Genomic DNA, 15032 nt, shown 5'->3' with positions numbered 1-15032 from the left:
AGTGTGGAACCCAAGCTCTACTCCCGTGCTCTAAACTGTACATCTTGCCACAATATTAAGGCCCCACTGTAGCAGCCCCTGCCCCTCATGAATCAGGGGAACATGACCATCTGAAGCATAGGAAAGGACATGCAGTTGCAGTCTCAATAACCTACAGATTTTACTTACTTATCAATGTCTGCCATTCTCAGATTTCAAACCCTAGAGGAAAAAAAAATGCAAGAACAGTATTAGATATCACAAAGTCTACAGGCATGTGCCATAACACTGAAAAGGAAACAAACTACCTTAGCTTTTAGAAATAGTGTTAGTACTGTAGTCTAAAGAGTGTTATAACTCACATGCAAATGTCTGGAGGTCACTCTAGTGCATACAGACATCTAAATACTGAATACTGATAACCGAATACTGAAAAATGTCACCCGTGGTTTAGAACCAATGGATCTACTGACAAATTTAAATATCAGCAAAATGACACATTGCTTTCTGTACCTGTATTAATATCACAGATTGAAAGCTAGTGTTACCTAAATGAAAGTAACAATATTATGAAATAGGATCTGAGGAACAAAGTGAAGCAGCAAGGATGCTAGAATCCCTTTGGCAACTCTTTACTCACTCTCAGCACTAACTGCAGATACAACTCTTAATGCTATTTTTTAACACTAAGTAAGTCTTTTTGAGAAACCATTCTTAACCCAACTTCACAAAACCAATCCAAGTAGTTCCTCAAAAAATACCTAGAAAACTGCAATGTTTTCAAATCAATTTGATGCCACTGCACCAAGCTATTTAACATAGCAAATTTCCACAGACCAAATGATCAGAATTTTCTTAACACCACAATATATCACCACAAGCACGTTCAAGACAGTAACTACAATTAATACATGTTGAGACCACTGTAAAGCTTGCATACAAAGAAATGCCTGTGTTCAAGTGTATTACAGAACAGGTAACATTTTCCATCAGCAAAATAATACTTCAAGCTAGCCTCTAAAAAAAGAGCTGTTTCTGTTTCCATCTTCAAGAAAGGCCGTAAGGAAGACCCGGGGAACTACAGGCCTGTCAGCCTGACCTCGGTATCAGGGAAAGTTATGGAACAGATGTTATTGAGGGAGATCACACGACACGTGCATGGCAACCAGGGGATCAGACCCAGCCAGCACGGGTTCACCAGGGGCAGGTCGTGCTTGTCCAACCTCATCTCCTTCTATGACTGGGTGACCAGACAGGTAGATGAGGGAAAGGCTGTTGATGTAGTCTACCTGGACTTCAGCAAGGCCTTTGACACGGTCTCCCACAGTATTCTCCTAAGGAAACTGGCAGCCCGTGGTGTGGACAGGTTCACTCTTCTCTGGGTGGAGAACTGGCTGGAGGGCCGTGCCCAGAGGGTAGTGGTTAATGGAGTTAAGTCCAGCTGGCGTCCTGTAACGAGTGGTGTCCCCCAAGGGTCAGTTTTGGGGCCCATCTTGTTTAATATCTTTATTGATGACCTAGACGAGGGAATTGAGTGTACCCTCAGTAAGTTTGCAGATGACACAAAGCTGGGAGGATGTGTCAAACTGCCTGAGGGTAGGGAGGCCCTTCAGAGGGATTTGGATAGGCTGAACAGCTGGGCTGAGCAAAATGGGATGAGGTTCAATAAGACCAAGTGCCGGGTCCTGCACTTTGGCCACAATAACCCCATGCAATGCTATAGGCTTGGGGCAGAATGGCTTGAAGAATGTAGAGAGGAAAAGGACCTGGGGGTGTTGGTTGATGCTCGGCTCAACATGAGCCGGCAGTGTGCCCAGGTGGCTAAGAAGGCCAACAGCATCCTGGCCTGTATTAGAAATAGTGTAGCCAGCAGGAGCAGGGAGGTGATCATCCCCCTGTACTCAGCTCTGGTACGGCCGCACCTCGAGTACTGTGTTCAGTTTTGGGCCCCTCACTACAAGAAGGACATTGAGGCCCTGGAGCGTATTCAGAGAAGGGCAACAAAACTGGTGAGGGGTCTGGAGCACAAGTCTTATGAGGAGCGGCTGAGGGAGCTGGGATTGTTTAGTCTGGAGAAGAGGAGGCTCAGAGGAGACCTTATTGCACTCTACCACTTCCTGAAGGGGGGTTGTGGTGAGGAGGGGGTAGGCCTCTTCTCCCTGATAAGTAATGACAGGACGAGAGGGAATGGCCACAAGTTGCGCCAGGGAAGATTTAGATTAGACCTCAGGAAGCATTTCTTTTCTGAAAGAGTGGTCAGGCACTGGAATGGCCTGCCTAGGGAGGTGGTTGAGGCACCGTCCCTAGCGCTGTTCAAGAAGCGTTTAGATGAGGTGCTAAAGGACTTAATTTAGTAGTTGGGTAGAGATAGTGATAGGAGGATGGTTGGACTAGATGATCTTATAGGTCCTTTCCAACCTTATGAACTTATGAACTTATGGTAACTTGAAGTCAGAAACAATACTATACACAAGAAAATGCCATATCATCACTACTGTCTTAAGCCCAGTGGTTTAGGAGACAACAAGAATAATCCACTGGTTCCAGGAACATAGAAATCATCATTACAGAGTTCTCATTTCAGCTGCCATCCCAGTCAAACACATTTACTTCTGGAAATTCAGCTCCTTATGTGTTCCATGAGAATTTTAACCAAAGTAGGTTGGCTTTGCTTTGTTTGAACTGTCAAAAAAAACCACATAATGAGCATCATCTCCTTGCAATCAGGATACTAAAACTCAGCACGAAGAGATATTGGAATCTAGATTCACCCAACTTAAACACCCACATTCTAAATAAAGTTGAAGTTTACTTCTCAACCTCCCAACAGATACACGGAAAGGAAGCATCCAATGTCTTCCTGACAAAGCAAGTAGTAGTCTGCATGTAAAAACAACGGTTTAACTCCCTAGTCCGTGGGAAAACTAGAGAACCAATTGTTTGTCAACCCACTTCAGAAAAATACAGTATCTGTATGGCAACACTACCGTAAGCCAACCATCCAACAACTCAGTAATAAAACAAGGAGTTCCAGTAACATCCCTAATTCGTTTTTAATTTTCACATGTCAGATAAAGTTTGCTTGCTGTATGACTTCAGGTTTACACAGGGATACAAACTGCCTATAAAACAGCTCCAAACAGTCTCCTCTGCATAACTTCTCAGAAGAGTGACAGCATAAACTGAAGACTATAGAAACTGGAAACGTGCAACAATTATAGGAGACCATTAGCCTCACTTTGTAAAAGAGCACTAAGAACATGTCTTCTGTACGTTTTCATGCAAAGGTGACAGACAATCACGTTAACTATTATCACTCCTTACAGATCCATTTTCCATCACCTCACCTTCCATCTATCCAGAAACAGCACTTCCAGAGGGGTACCATATAACACACACCCACGTGCTCTCCCCAGGTCAGCAGGCTGGGTGAAACAGCAGTAGAAGCACCTTAGACACTGAAACAGACTGACTTCTATAGCTCAACTGAGAATTTTTTTCATTTAAGAGATATCATGAGATATATATATATGAACATATCAGGCTAAGAAAACCTTTTAATAAGTACCCATATCATCCGCAACAGTGACTACTAGCAGATATCTATTTAAGAACAATAACGTGGCAAAAATTTCCACACAAACTCTTTCAGCTACGCTCAGAAAACAAACATGTAGGCTTCAGCAATACAGATATTTAACAACCCTATAATTATTCTATTTCATAAACTAGTCCTCATTCTCCCCTGAAATCATGCAGCTGAGCTGATGTTATCATTCCCATAAAACACTAAAATCCTGGTTTTTAGTTGCAACAATCAGCTCAGAGTTCTTATGTGAAGTTCTCTGGAGTGAATTCAAGAGGACAACAAAGCTAGTGAGGGAGCTGGGAGTGTTTAGTCTGGAGAAGGAGGCTCAGGGGAGACCTTATCACTCTCTACAAGATACCTGAAAGGAGGCTGTGGTGATGAGGGGGGAGGGGGCAGGAGATCAGTCTCCTTTCCTGCATAACTAGCAATCAGACAAAAGGGAATGGCCTCAAGTTACACCAGGGGAGATTCAGGTTGGATGTTAGGAAGAATTCCTTCTCAGAAAGACTGGTGAGGAACACTGCCCAGGGAGGTACAGTGGAATCACTACTCCTGGAGGCATTTAAGAAGCATTTGAATCTTACACTAAGGGATATGGTTTAGTGGGAAATATTGGTAGTAGATGGACAGTTTGGCTGAATGATCTTGGAGGTATTTTCCAACCTTGGTGATTCTATGATTTTCCTATACTAGGCAAGAGTGGCAAGCAAAATTTCACCAGCAGCTTCTGTGTTCTTGAGTTTTCTTGCACATCCTTGCCTTTACAATTCTGAACTACCACCTAGCATCAACAGCCTTCATCCTTTTGCTACTCCTCTTTTCAAGATCATGCTTATGACCACCCTGACAGCATTTACAACAGCACAGAACTCAACAGAAATCCCATCTTTCTCTACAAGGGGCAGTTGCATTGCTATCAGCGTACAAGCTTGCAAGCAATCTATCCAAGTACTGCAAGTATCTTTACCAACAATAGCCTAGTTTATAGTTTACACTTAGACTTTTGACAAAGTTCTTAAGTTTCTGTTTGGAAATTCAACTAGATTATATCAAACAGCTGTCAACTTCAGAACCTCCCTGCAGCGCGTTCATATCTTCTTCACCCATTTTTCCTTCCACTCCCCTTGTACTGGCTTTTGTCATACCTTATCCTTTAATCTTCCCTCTGCTTCTTACACAACTCTGTATTGAAACAATTGCAGTTGGAGATTTCTTCCTCAAACTGGGGAGGTACTACTGTTCGTCATGACACTATCATCTGTCAGCTCTAGACAACTGTGCTTGTGTTATGAGGCTACCAGGCACTATGCCAACAGAACCAGGTCGGCAGACTCTTAGACTAATCTCTGCAGCCCAACAGCATGGATATATAGTTGCATCACATTTAATTTATTGTCATTTACTTTAACAAGCATAAACTTCTCTACAAACAGCTCTACTGGTAAAAAATATAGAGGCAGACATCTCTCCAAAACTAACTCTTTGGATACAGTACTTCTATCACGTGTCTTTCCACAAGAAGGTCAGCACAGCCCTCTGTAGCTTTTTTCACAGCTACATTTAAGATTGTGAACTTATATTATTAACTTATTAATAACTTAATAACTTATTGAGCACATTGACATGCATAGCAAGAGGCATTCACTGGTATCATTGCTTGGCAGATCCAAGGGAAGGCTTAAAAGCATTAACAGCATAGCTTCCACTTCTCAAAATCCATATGGCAAATATATATATATATATATTTAAACACAAATCAGGAGGTTTTTTCCTTGTTGTTTGGACTGCTGTTGCCAGAAGCACTGAATTACTGACAAATACAGAGGTGCTCCAAGGCTCCACTTGCAGAGAAACTCATTTTGCTGCTTACTATAAAAATAAAGGGGATAAGAAACACTTATCTCCACATGACTTTAATGACAGCACATAGGAAGTTAACACCACAAAAAGGAAGCAAAAGAACACAAAAGCAAAATACAAGACAAGCTTTCTAAAGGGTGAGGTTTCAAACTTTCATACTGATGGCCTGAGCTGCCATCACAAGCAATGTGCTCTTTCTCAAAGCTGAAAGGTCAGGAGACTGATAATAAGCCACAAGCTCGGTCAGTTTTAGTAATTCCACAGGATGTACTCAAAAAGTTAGAACCCCTGTAACACTTTGAATCTTATCAAAACACCATCAAACTTCACTACTTGTCATAATGTTTAAAGCACACTTTAACCTCTGTTATAGCATTTTTCTTAAAAAAACAACAACATGAAGTCCTATACATGTAGAAACTAATAATGACATCATCATGCATTTTTCCACATCAGTAACCTAAAAATCAAAAGCTGTTTCTTCACAAAGTGATTCTGTGTGAGTGAGGCTTCAGTAAACACTGAATCAATCCTTCCTGGGCAAACCACCTGCCCCAGTCTCCCTCTACTCTTGCAGAAAGCAGCCTGAGCTTGCACAACAGCAACAGCCACTTTATAGCTAGGAGTAAACGTCCCAGTGACAAGCCTGAAGGCCAGCTCTGGGCACCCAAAGGGAGCAAGCTGCTATTAGATTACCCTGACATCCACTCAGCCTCTGAGAAGCAAGACCCAGCAAGGTGAGCTGGCAGGGCACAGCCCTTAAGGTTGCCTGTGTGCCAGCAGCCCCAACTGACAGCATCCCTGCAGGTACCTGACGGCACAGTGGCCACTCCGTCCTTTGCATGGAACCTCACTTCCCCACATCTAGAGAAATTACTCAATTGCTTGCATTAGTAACAAGAAGTAGCTCATGTTCTCAAGTAGTTCATGGGACACAAGCAGGCTTTTTGAGAAGACCAAACCCAGGCTACAGCCAAGCCTTGTTCACTCACACCTTTAGAAGGTGTTGCTATTTTGCCCCAACTATTTTCCTAAACAGTGAATAACTCAGTACTGTAAGTCAGCCCATCCATAGAACAGCAGCCACAACCTCTTTCTGTCTCCAGCGAGCCCTGAGCAACCAAAAGCAACACATTAACAGAAAACCTCAAACAAGTGAGCTCTGTGTGCAATTAAGAAGTTGCAACAGAAAAATAATAAATCGAGTAGACTAAGTCAGAGGTCAGCAAAGAAAAGTTCAGCAGGAAGACAGCTAGTTGTATTAAAAAAAAATCAGGATTAAGTTCTGTGAGCTGCTATTTGCAATGCACACAGAAAACAAAGGTGCCAGACAAATTACATCATACCAGCCAAGTTCAGCTCACTAAAGACAGGGAAACTCGAAAGGAATACATTCCCGAATGGTTCTTTCAGGCTGTTGTTCTTGCCCAGAATAACTTGTAGCATTTTTCTTTACATAAACCAGCACCAAAACAGCCCCTCAAAAAACCAAAAGCAGTACAAAGTTCTATCACAAGACTATTCCTATATGTTAATTATAATTAATAATACCTGAAATAATTATTTCAGGTAGCTTGCTTTCATCACTATGAGAGGTTTGGAACTCTGAAGACTGAAGATGTCTAGTGCTTTCTCACTCACACAAATACAGAACTGGCTGACTGGTTGAAGTACACACTACTTTGACATGTACAGCTTTGCACCAAATTGCTTGGTAATAAGACCTAAAACATATATATACACCAACCATTTCACAAGTAGAAGCTCTGCTACCAACTGCCAGGTAGGAAAGCTGTTACAAGGGAAGGGATCGCATGGCTTAGGAGCAGTTGGGAGAGCATTTAGCTTCCCTTTAAAAAGGAACAACTGAATAATGTATAAGATTTTTAAAAAGCTGCTTCAAAAGGGAATTAAGCAGAAGACCAAATATTTTCTTTGTACTTCTGTGATCAAATTCATGAAGTATTTATTACCCGTTCTTCATTAGCATGGAAAGTGGAGATGAAACAAGAGGATATCACACACATTGTTAACATGGCATACAAACGTATTACAAACAGATGATATTATTCATGTTATGGAAAAATGTCTTCCCAGGAAAGCTGAAGGTCAAAAAACATACCAGGCTCAACTGAGATGGGGAGCCCTGCACCAGAACATCAGTACAACACATCTGTTTGATGAAAGACATTACTAGCCACCAAGCTCTCTAGGGAAAACGTCTCACATTTCCACTGCTAAAAAAAGATTTCAGATTGTTAGTGTAGAAGAACAAAAATTAATACAGCTAATTTAATTTAAATTAAATTAAGATCTAGAGTAGGTAATTAAGATTGCCTGCCCAAATGCAAGCAGAGAAAAATGAAGAGTATGGAATAACACTCAAGAAAGCACTAGCATATTACAGAGACTCTCAAGGTGTGATGAAGGGACCAAGGAGAAAACAGCCAGTGCAAGCAAGGCATCTAGGTTCTTCAGAGAAACAAGGTGCCACTGAACCACTGCAGTTCAGACCAAACCCATGTGTTCTGATTCACTTTATCATGCAATAACCAGCTCATCCACTATGTCCAAATAGTCACACAGCCAACAGCCAGAAACGCTCACTGCCATGGGGATAGATGGGAATTGTCAGCAGAACCTTGAGTAAGACCAGTCAGAATTAAAGGGTAAGAAATTAAAATGAGCAGTAGTGTTTCACAAAACAGTTAGAGAACTTTCAACTTGTGACTGCTACACTGACTAACACAGGAAGCATTCAGGTCACCCCAAGGGAGATGCCTGCCTTTGTCAATGGCAGAAACAAGTTCCTTTGCAGACCATACAGTTTCCCAGACCGCTGAAGCCTATACAGTTGGCAAATATTGCCAGAAAAGCTGGCTCTAGATCTTCTTCAGCTAGGCATACCCTTTTCCCTTCATCAGCATCAGCTGAGTAACTAGAAGAAATGACAGGTATTTCTCTCGTACAGTCAGATGTGCATGAGTAGGGTCAGGAGGAGGACACCACAGGTGAGATACCTTTATGAATAACTCTGGAATTGGGTAAGACAAGTTTGGAGTGAAACATATACTACAGCATCTTGCCTCCAGACAGACTAACATGGCAAGATCTGGAACTTTGTACTAGCAAATAAGATACTTGTGATACTGCTGACTCAAGTAGCACAGCAATATTAACCAATTAACTGCAACGGCCTGCTCGATGCCCTTCAAAGTGCCATTTTTGCTCTAATAACTACTCAAGTGAAGGCACCATGTGCAGCCATTTGCCATTGTAACTATTTCATTAGTGCTTGCAAGCCTCTGCACAATACATGTTGCTGCATGCCAGCAGATTTCCACACTTCTAAGCTCTCAATGTGAACTCCAGTTACATGATGAGAAAACTAATTCCTCAAAATAAAGCAAAGTGATCGCACACATAACTCATTTCATTTGTTATTAGTAACTGCGGGCTTCCTCTCATTTGTGTGCAACACTTGTCAGAGCTTTCACCTTAACTAGTCTTTGTATCAGGAAACAAAAGGAGAGTCAGTGGAGAAATACTGATATGCTCTAGTTTTGTAGCATTTTGTTATTTAAGATGTTGCATTTTTATCCTTGCAGGAAAAATGAAGACATACATAACCAAAATGTCTCTACATGAGAATAGTCTACGGAATCACAATTTGAAATCAGAACTGAATTATATCTGCATGTTTGTCTCTGCTACTGATCTGAACTCCCTGATCATGTTCAAAAAATAAAAAGGCGATTACCACACAATGCAGTCTTTGTTCTAGATGCCAAGATTCTGTGGAAAAAAAGAAAACACATACCAATTTCTGTTTAGAATAATCTTTCCTTATTGGAAAAGTAATCCAGAAGTTTAAATTCCTATCTGAAAAACCAAAACATGGATTTATTCTAAACAAACTAATTAGCGTAGCCTGATGCAGTTCTCTTTTTTCCATCACTTTTAAGGGGAAAACACCTCCCATACGAACAGGTAAAAATTGGAATCTTTATCTATGAAAAGATCTAGGGCTTCTTAAGAGTTGGGGCTCTTCAGCCAGGGAAAGAGAAAGCTCCAGGAGGACTTTATAGCAGCCTTTCAGTACCTGAAGAGGGTCTACAGGAAATCTGGGAAGGGGCTTTTTAGAAGGATAGGTAGCAACAGGATGAGGGGAAACAGTTTTAAACTGGAAGAGAGTAGATTATACTAGATATTAGGAAGAAATTCTTTACTGTGAGGGTAGTGAGACACACAAACAGGCTGCCCAGAGAGGCTGTGAAGGTCCCCTCCCTGGAAGTGTTCAAGGCCAGGCTGAATGGGGCTGTGAAAAATTAGGTGATCTTAAAGGTCCCTTCCAACCCAAATCATTCTATGATTCCCAATGGAGTGTTTCTCTACACAGTTTATGTTGGTACAAAACTCAGTTTCTTAATGCCTAACAAGTAATACATAAAGAGGGTTTTAGCAAAGTACATTAGGTAGCAGGGTGTGCTTTAACATCTGAACAAGATCAACCTGCATACACCAAAGCATCAACTGAAGGAGAGGGTCAGCTGAATACTGAGACTGCCACAAAAACACAAGCATATTGGCAGGTATACTATTTGCAAGACTCACCACTACAGAATTACAATTTTTAACAAATCTGATTTAGAAAACTTTTTTTTTTTTTGGATAAAGCTGTAAAAACAAGTTCAAAAGGAACTACTTTTTACAGTTTCAAACTGCTGTTTTTCTTGTCAGAGTATCTGATAAATGCAATGCAGGAAATTCATTCTCTCCCTGAGAAGCCATTGAAATTGATAAAGTACATTTAGCAACCTTTGTGCTGCCTTCAGTTCCATTATTTTCCCCATGGAAATGAAGCCATTACCACACTGCAAAGCCCCCAAATAATCTGTTTTCAACCAACAACTTGGCATTCACTGAAGACACTAACTTGGATACACTCTAGTGGCTGCTAAGGGTCAGATGTTACACTTGGTATTGAGACACAACATAAGTATGTACTCACAAGCAGTTAAGAGTAGGGCAAATGAATACAGGTGAAGAATTCAAAAGGTGTTTGTCATCATACAGCACAGCTGTAGAAGGCCAAAACATCTGAAGCTTAAACTCCTTTTCATAAGCATTTTCTTCTGAATTTCACTCAGCTGTGATTTTGCAGCAGCAGAAGTACCTGATAACATGTTAAATTTGTAACAGCAAAGGTGATACAAGAGTCAAGAGGCCAAGTCATGAAGATCTCACCAGTTCAACAAAGGCAGACACATTCCTGATGACACAGCCTTGCACACACACAAGGAACAGAAGTAAGAGCTTTGACTGGCACATATTTCACATCCAGAATTGAGATTAGTAATTTTCAGAAGTGGAATATCACAGAATTGATAACTGTTTAAAAAGGAAATGTAAGCTAGTTAAAAGAAATAGTACCAAAATCTAAAGTACCATGTACTCAAAGCAATTCAAGCAATTGTATTATTCAAAAGGCTAAAAAATTGCTCTGCAAAGATGCAAGGATAATGGCATGCAGCCCATTAAAGACTTCTATTCAACATGCAAAAGCAGTTAAGATCTGAATTGGATGCCTGGTGACAGAAAGAATAAAAACCACAATCATTTCAGATTTTCAGTAATGCATCCTTCATAAAAACACCGTAATTGCTGCTGAACATTGTGGCAGAGATTCAGGGCCTATAGCAACATGGATGTCTGAAGAACAGAAATAGTTTGAATCTGACATTAACAGTATTTCAGAGGTGAACGATGAAAAGTCACATAAAAACACACGAGAAAGCTAAAAACAAACAGACTGAAAACTCTTTTGGATGTAAATAAGTATCATGGCCATATCCTTGGTGTTTCTTTTTTTCTTTTCTCCTTGATGGGGTTTTTCTTCCTTCATTTCCACCCCCAAACTTAATCTCTCAACGCTTAAGCCAGCTTTTCAAACTAGAGGCACAACTAAAAGGAATCTCTCCCTCAAGGACAAGTCATCCCCCAAGAAGCACAGAAAAACCACTGCTATTTTGAAACACCTAGTATTAAAAGCCATCTACAACAAAGCAATGGACTGAAACATCTTACTGCAGATTCAGAAAGGACACAATTCTATTCACAATTCTATCCTGTTACAAACTTCCTGCATTATTTTTAAAGAGCTGATTTTTCAGGTCTTCAAGTGAAACACCTAACAACTTCTGTGACACCTTCTGGGCACATCTGGTTTTCTGGACAAATACACCAAGACACTGACCCTACTCTCCAGGTTAATAAAGTCAGGTGGTGAGGAAGTGCACCAGCCTCTGAGTGGAGTGAGGATCAGATAGATTACATCAACTATGTTATCATCACTTCAGAGCTCAAAGTAATTTACAAATGAAAACTGACCTACAAACATTAGTAACCACAATCGTTTTCTTAGATTAAGCACCTTCTGTATGACACAGTTCTGCTCTATTACTTATTAGCTGGTTTGTAACAAGAAGCTAGATGGAAAGCAGCCCCCAGTCAGAAGCCAACTCAGAAGACCCCAAAGCTCTAGCAAAACCACGGAGTCTTGTTTCTGAACTGCAAAGTAGAATCTTCTGTACGAGTGCCTACTGGTACAACAAATATAACAGTAATATTAATTCATGGAAGAAAACAACATAGTTGAAGTTCCATTTAATGTTTTTACAGATGCAGGAAAACAAACAGGTATTTAAACACCTACATCTCCATTTTCAGCAACTTGTCCAATTCCTTCAGTTTTGCAAAGAATCAGACCTTTGACAGTTCTGTTTGAGACACACTATGTTTGCAGCTGGGTAGAAGGACTCTTAAGATGAACTGCCATACGAACAAAAACAAACAGATACTACAGATGTATTCATTATACCCGTTGGCCCACAGGAACAAACTGGCTTTCACCAAAAGTTCTGATCAAAAACTGCAAACAGAAGATACTTGTCTCACTTCCCCTGAGATTTTCCCCTACTGAAATTCAAACCCTCAAGCTATTTCACTCCCCTGAAGGGATATAATCTCTGTCGCAATGAATTCAATTCTCCCTGTTACAAGTGCTTCAATTTCTGGGAGCTAAGCAAATAATTTACGCCAATGCTACCTTAAAGATCTGCAGCTCTGTTGCTACTTTAAAGGAAATTGTGTCTGCTTGGAAGCCTTCCTCAGTGCAGTGGAATTTCTTATAAAAAGCTTCACAACGTAAAATAAATGCCTACAATGCTCCGCTTTCAGTTTCACTTGCGCACAGCCGACAACGAGCATGCGATGCAGAAGCCAAGAAAAACCAGACCACCCACTACAGGGCGCTTGCTATGCATATCTCCATAACAATTCCCCTCCCTGCTCCCAGGAGCCCCCAGGCTGAGCAGCAGCACAGCGGGCCCATGGCTGCGAGCGCTTCCTGTAGTGCCGGGCTGACGGCACAACTGCAGCACGCTACTTCCGCACGTGTGCGGCAGCCACAACGCTTGGCTGCCCGGAAAATCAAAGAGGACCGGGGCTTCAAGAAGCGACACACACAAATAAACAATCCCTGATCGCCAGAAAGCAAAGCACACAGTGTGCACAGTACAGGAAGGGAGACTGCTGGTATGTACCTCCCATACAGCAGTGAGGACGCACAAACACAGGTTCAGCAGGGGCCTACATTAAGCACTGCTAACACCCAAAGCCTTGAGTCTTGGGTTTCTGCCTGGTAGAGGCAGCAACACCACCCAATTCCAGCGTGCGTAGGCGCCAAATTTTATTTTGCCCTAAAAGCTAGGATCACTGGAAGATTTAACAGAGAAGGGAGGCCACGCAGCTTACTTAAGGCCATTCTCACCCACTAAGGGGTTCACCATTGTAAGACGGTTACAGCAGAAGCTACTCAGGTTCTTGTCAGAGCACACCTACAGCCGTACACAGCCTCTGCTCCTCTCTCAAGCTTTATTTCATGACTGCAACGAAAACAAATCAAGCCCTACCTCTTGTCTAACCGATACAGTGCCCGCTGTCAAAACTGAACTCCAGCCCAGGGTGTGGGGCCACACAGAGCTGCATCCCCCTTACCTTCCTCGAGGGAAGGCAGAGCAGGGACTGCTGACACAGCGCACGGGGCTCCGAGCACTAAACCGCAGCGTGCCTGGAGACGAACCGCGCAGCCGCTGCCATATTATCGGTGCAGCAGCGTGCAGCAGCTCTGCGCCCACTTAGGGGCGGCAAACGGGAAAGGCCGAAACGCTCAAAGCCTCCCGAGTGAGCGGGCCCCAGCATTTAACACGGAGCAGGCGGAGCCGCGTGCCACGCGGGGAGATGCACGCAAACGCCCAACTCATCGCAGCCACAGCTCCCGGCTTTTTAAGGCACTTCCCTCGCCTCTCGGCCACCGCCCGCCTGCCGCCGTGTCGCAGCGGGCCGAGGCGGCGGTCCCCGCGCGCGGCCGGCAGCGCGACGACGGGAGCGGCCACGGCCTCCGCCCCGACGCGGGGCCCGGCTCCCGCCGCCTCCACGCGCGCCCTCCGCCGTGCCTCCGTCCCGCCCTGCCTCGGTCCCGGCCTCCATCCCTCCCTGCCGGCCCCGGCCCGCGCGGCGCTCCGCCGCCCCACGTGCCGCCGCGGTCCCGCCTCCCGCCGAGGCCCAGCCCGGCCCCGCTCGGCCCTCCGCGGGCCGCGGAGCCGCGCGCGGAAGGCGTGGGAGGCGGCGGGCAGCGCTCCGAGCATGGCCGCGCCCCGCGGAGCCGGGCGCTCGGCCTCCCCGCGCCCCCAGCCGGTACCTGCGCGGGCCGGGGCCGGCGGTGAGTCGGGAGCGAGGCGGAGGCGCCGCGCGGCTGGCGGTAAAAAGACCCGAGCTCCCGCCGCTCGCGCTCATATAGAATTAACGTCACCACGTCACCCCCCTCCCCCTCCTCCGCGCGCCCCGGTCTCCTGGCAACGCGCGCGCGCCCTCCTCGCGCTCCCGCCCGTCGGGCGCGCGCATCCCGTTGGTCGAGGCGGTTGCGGCCGGGCCCGCCCCGCAATCCCCTGCCTTGCCCGGCGCCCGGGTGTTCTTTGTGCCGCTGCGCGCCGCGCCGGGGCGTCCCAAGGGAACCTCCGTCGCGCAGGGCGGGACTGGTCATCCGTGAGGCGCGGGGCTTCTCCTGGCTGCTGCGAGCTAACAGGTTCAGCCATTACCGGGGACAGGCAGGATGCATGGACTCACGGGGCGATGAAACCTGTATCTATGTATCAGTTAACAGATGCTCAACGTGCATTCCCTACGTTGTACTGAATTCTGGCACCTGTCTAGTTTGCAGTGGAAGCAGAGCTTTGTAAATAATGGAAGTGGCAACAGACGGCAAAAGAAGAAAAAAGTCATGGATCTGCCTGATAGCTACAGCGCAATCTGTGTAACGATTGCAAAAGATAAGGGATCCTTTCTTCACTCTACGGTGCCTCACCAGTTTGGCTGAATTATATTCCAGTTAAATCTCAGGCCCCAAAAGCAGACGTCCCTGTGGTAAATATATATCCAATCTTCAAGGACATGGTTCTCGCAGAAAATGTAGGGGTACTCCCCAGCACACTGAGTTTGAGGAGGGGAGACTTTGTAACAGCACACAAGGAGGAAACTGCAGAAA

The 15032-nt window shown here is 44.2% G+C and overlaps 1 protein-coding gene across 2 annotated transcripts in view; it reads right to left on the bottom strand.

Annotated features, from left to right (window-relative positions):
• NAP1L1 (nucleosome assembly protein 1 like 1) overlaps window positions 1-14290 on the bottom strand; it is a 28297-nt gene extending 14007 nt beyond the window's left edge. The window contains exons 1-2 of one of the 2 annotated variants that reach the window (XM_065743273.1): window positions 14190-14290; window positions 169-201 (exon numbers count right to left, since the gene is read on the bottom strand). In XM_065743273.1, coding sequence (XP_065599345.1) covers window positions 169-185 — 17 coding nt within the window. In that variant the 5' untranslated portion in view covers window positions 186-201; window positions 14190-14290. The remainder of the gene's footprint in view (window positions 1-168; window positions 202-14189) is intronic. The other variant, XM_065743272.1, reaches the window with a different exon arrangement.
• Window positions 14291-15032: the final 742 nt, after the last annotated feature.

This window comes from Cyrtonyx montezumae, unplaced genomic scaffold (assembly GCF_038088225.1).
Source record: "Cyrtonyx montezumae isolate F1298 unplaced genomic scaffold, pur_monq_1.0 scaffold_3, whole genome shotgun sequence".
Lineage (NCBI taxonomy): Eukaryota > Metazoa > Chordata > Aves > Galliformes > Odontophoridae > Cyrtonyx > Cyrtonyx montezumae.
The sequence above is the reverse complement of the archived record's forward strand: the minus strand, read 5'-3'. Positions and strand labels throughout refer to the sequence as shown.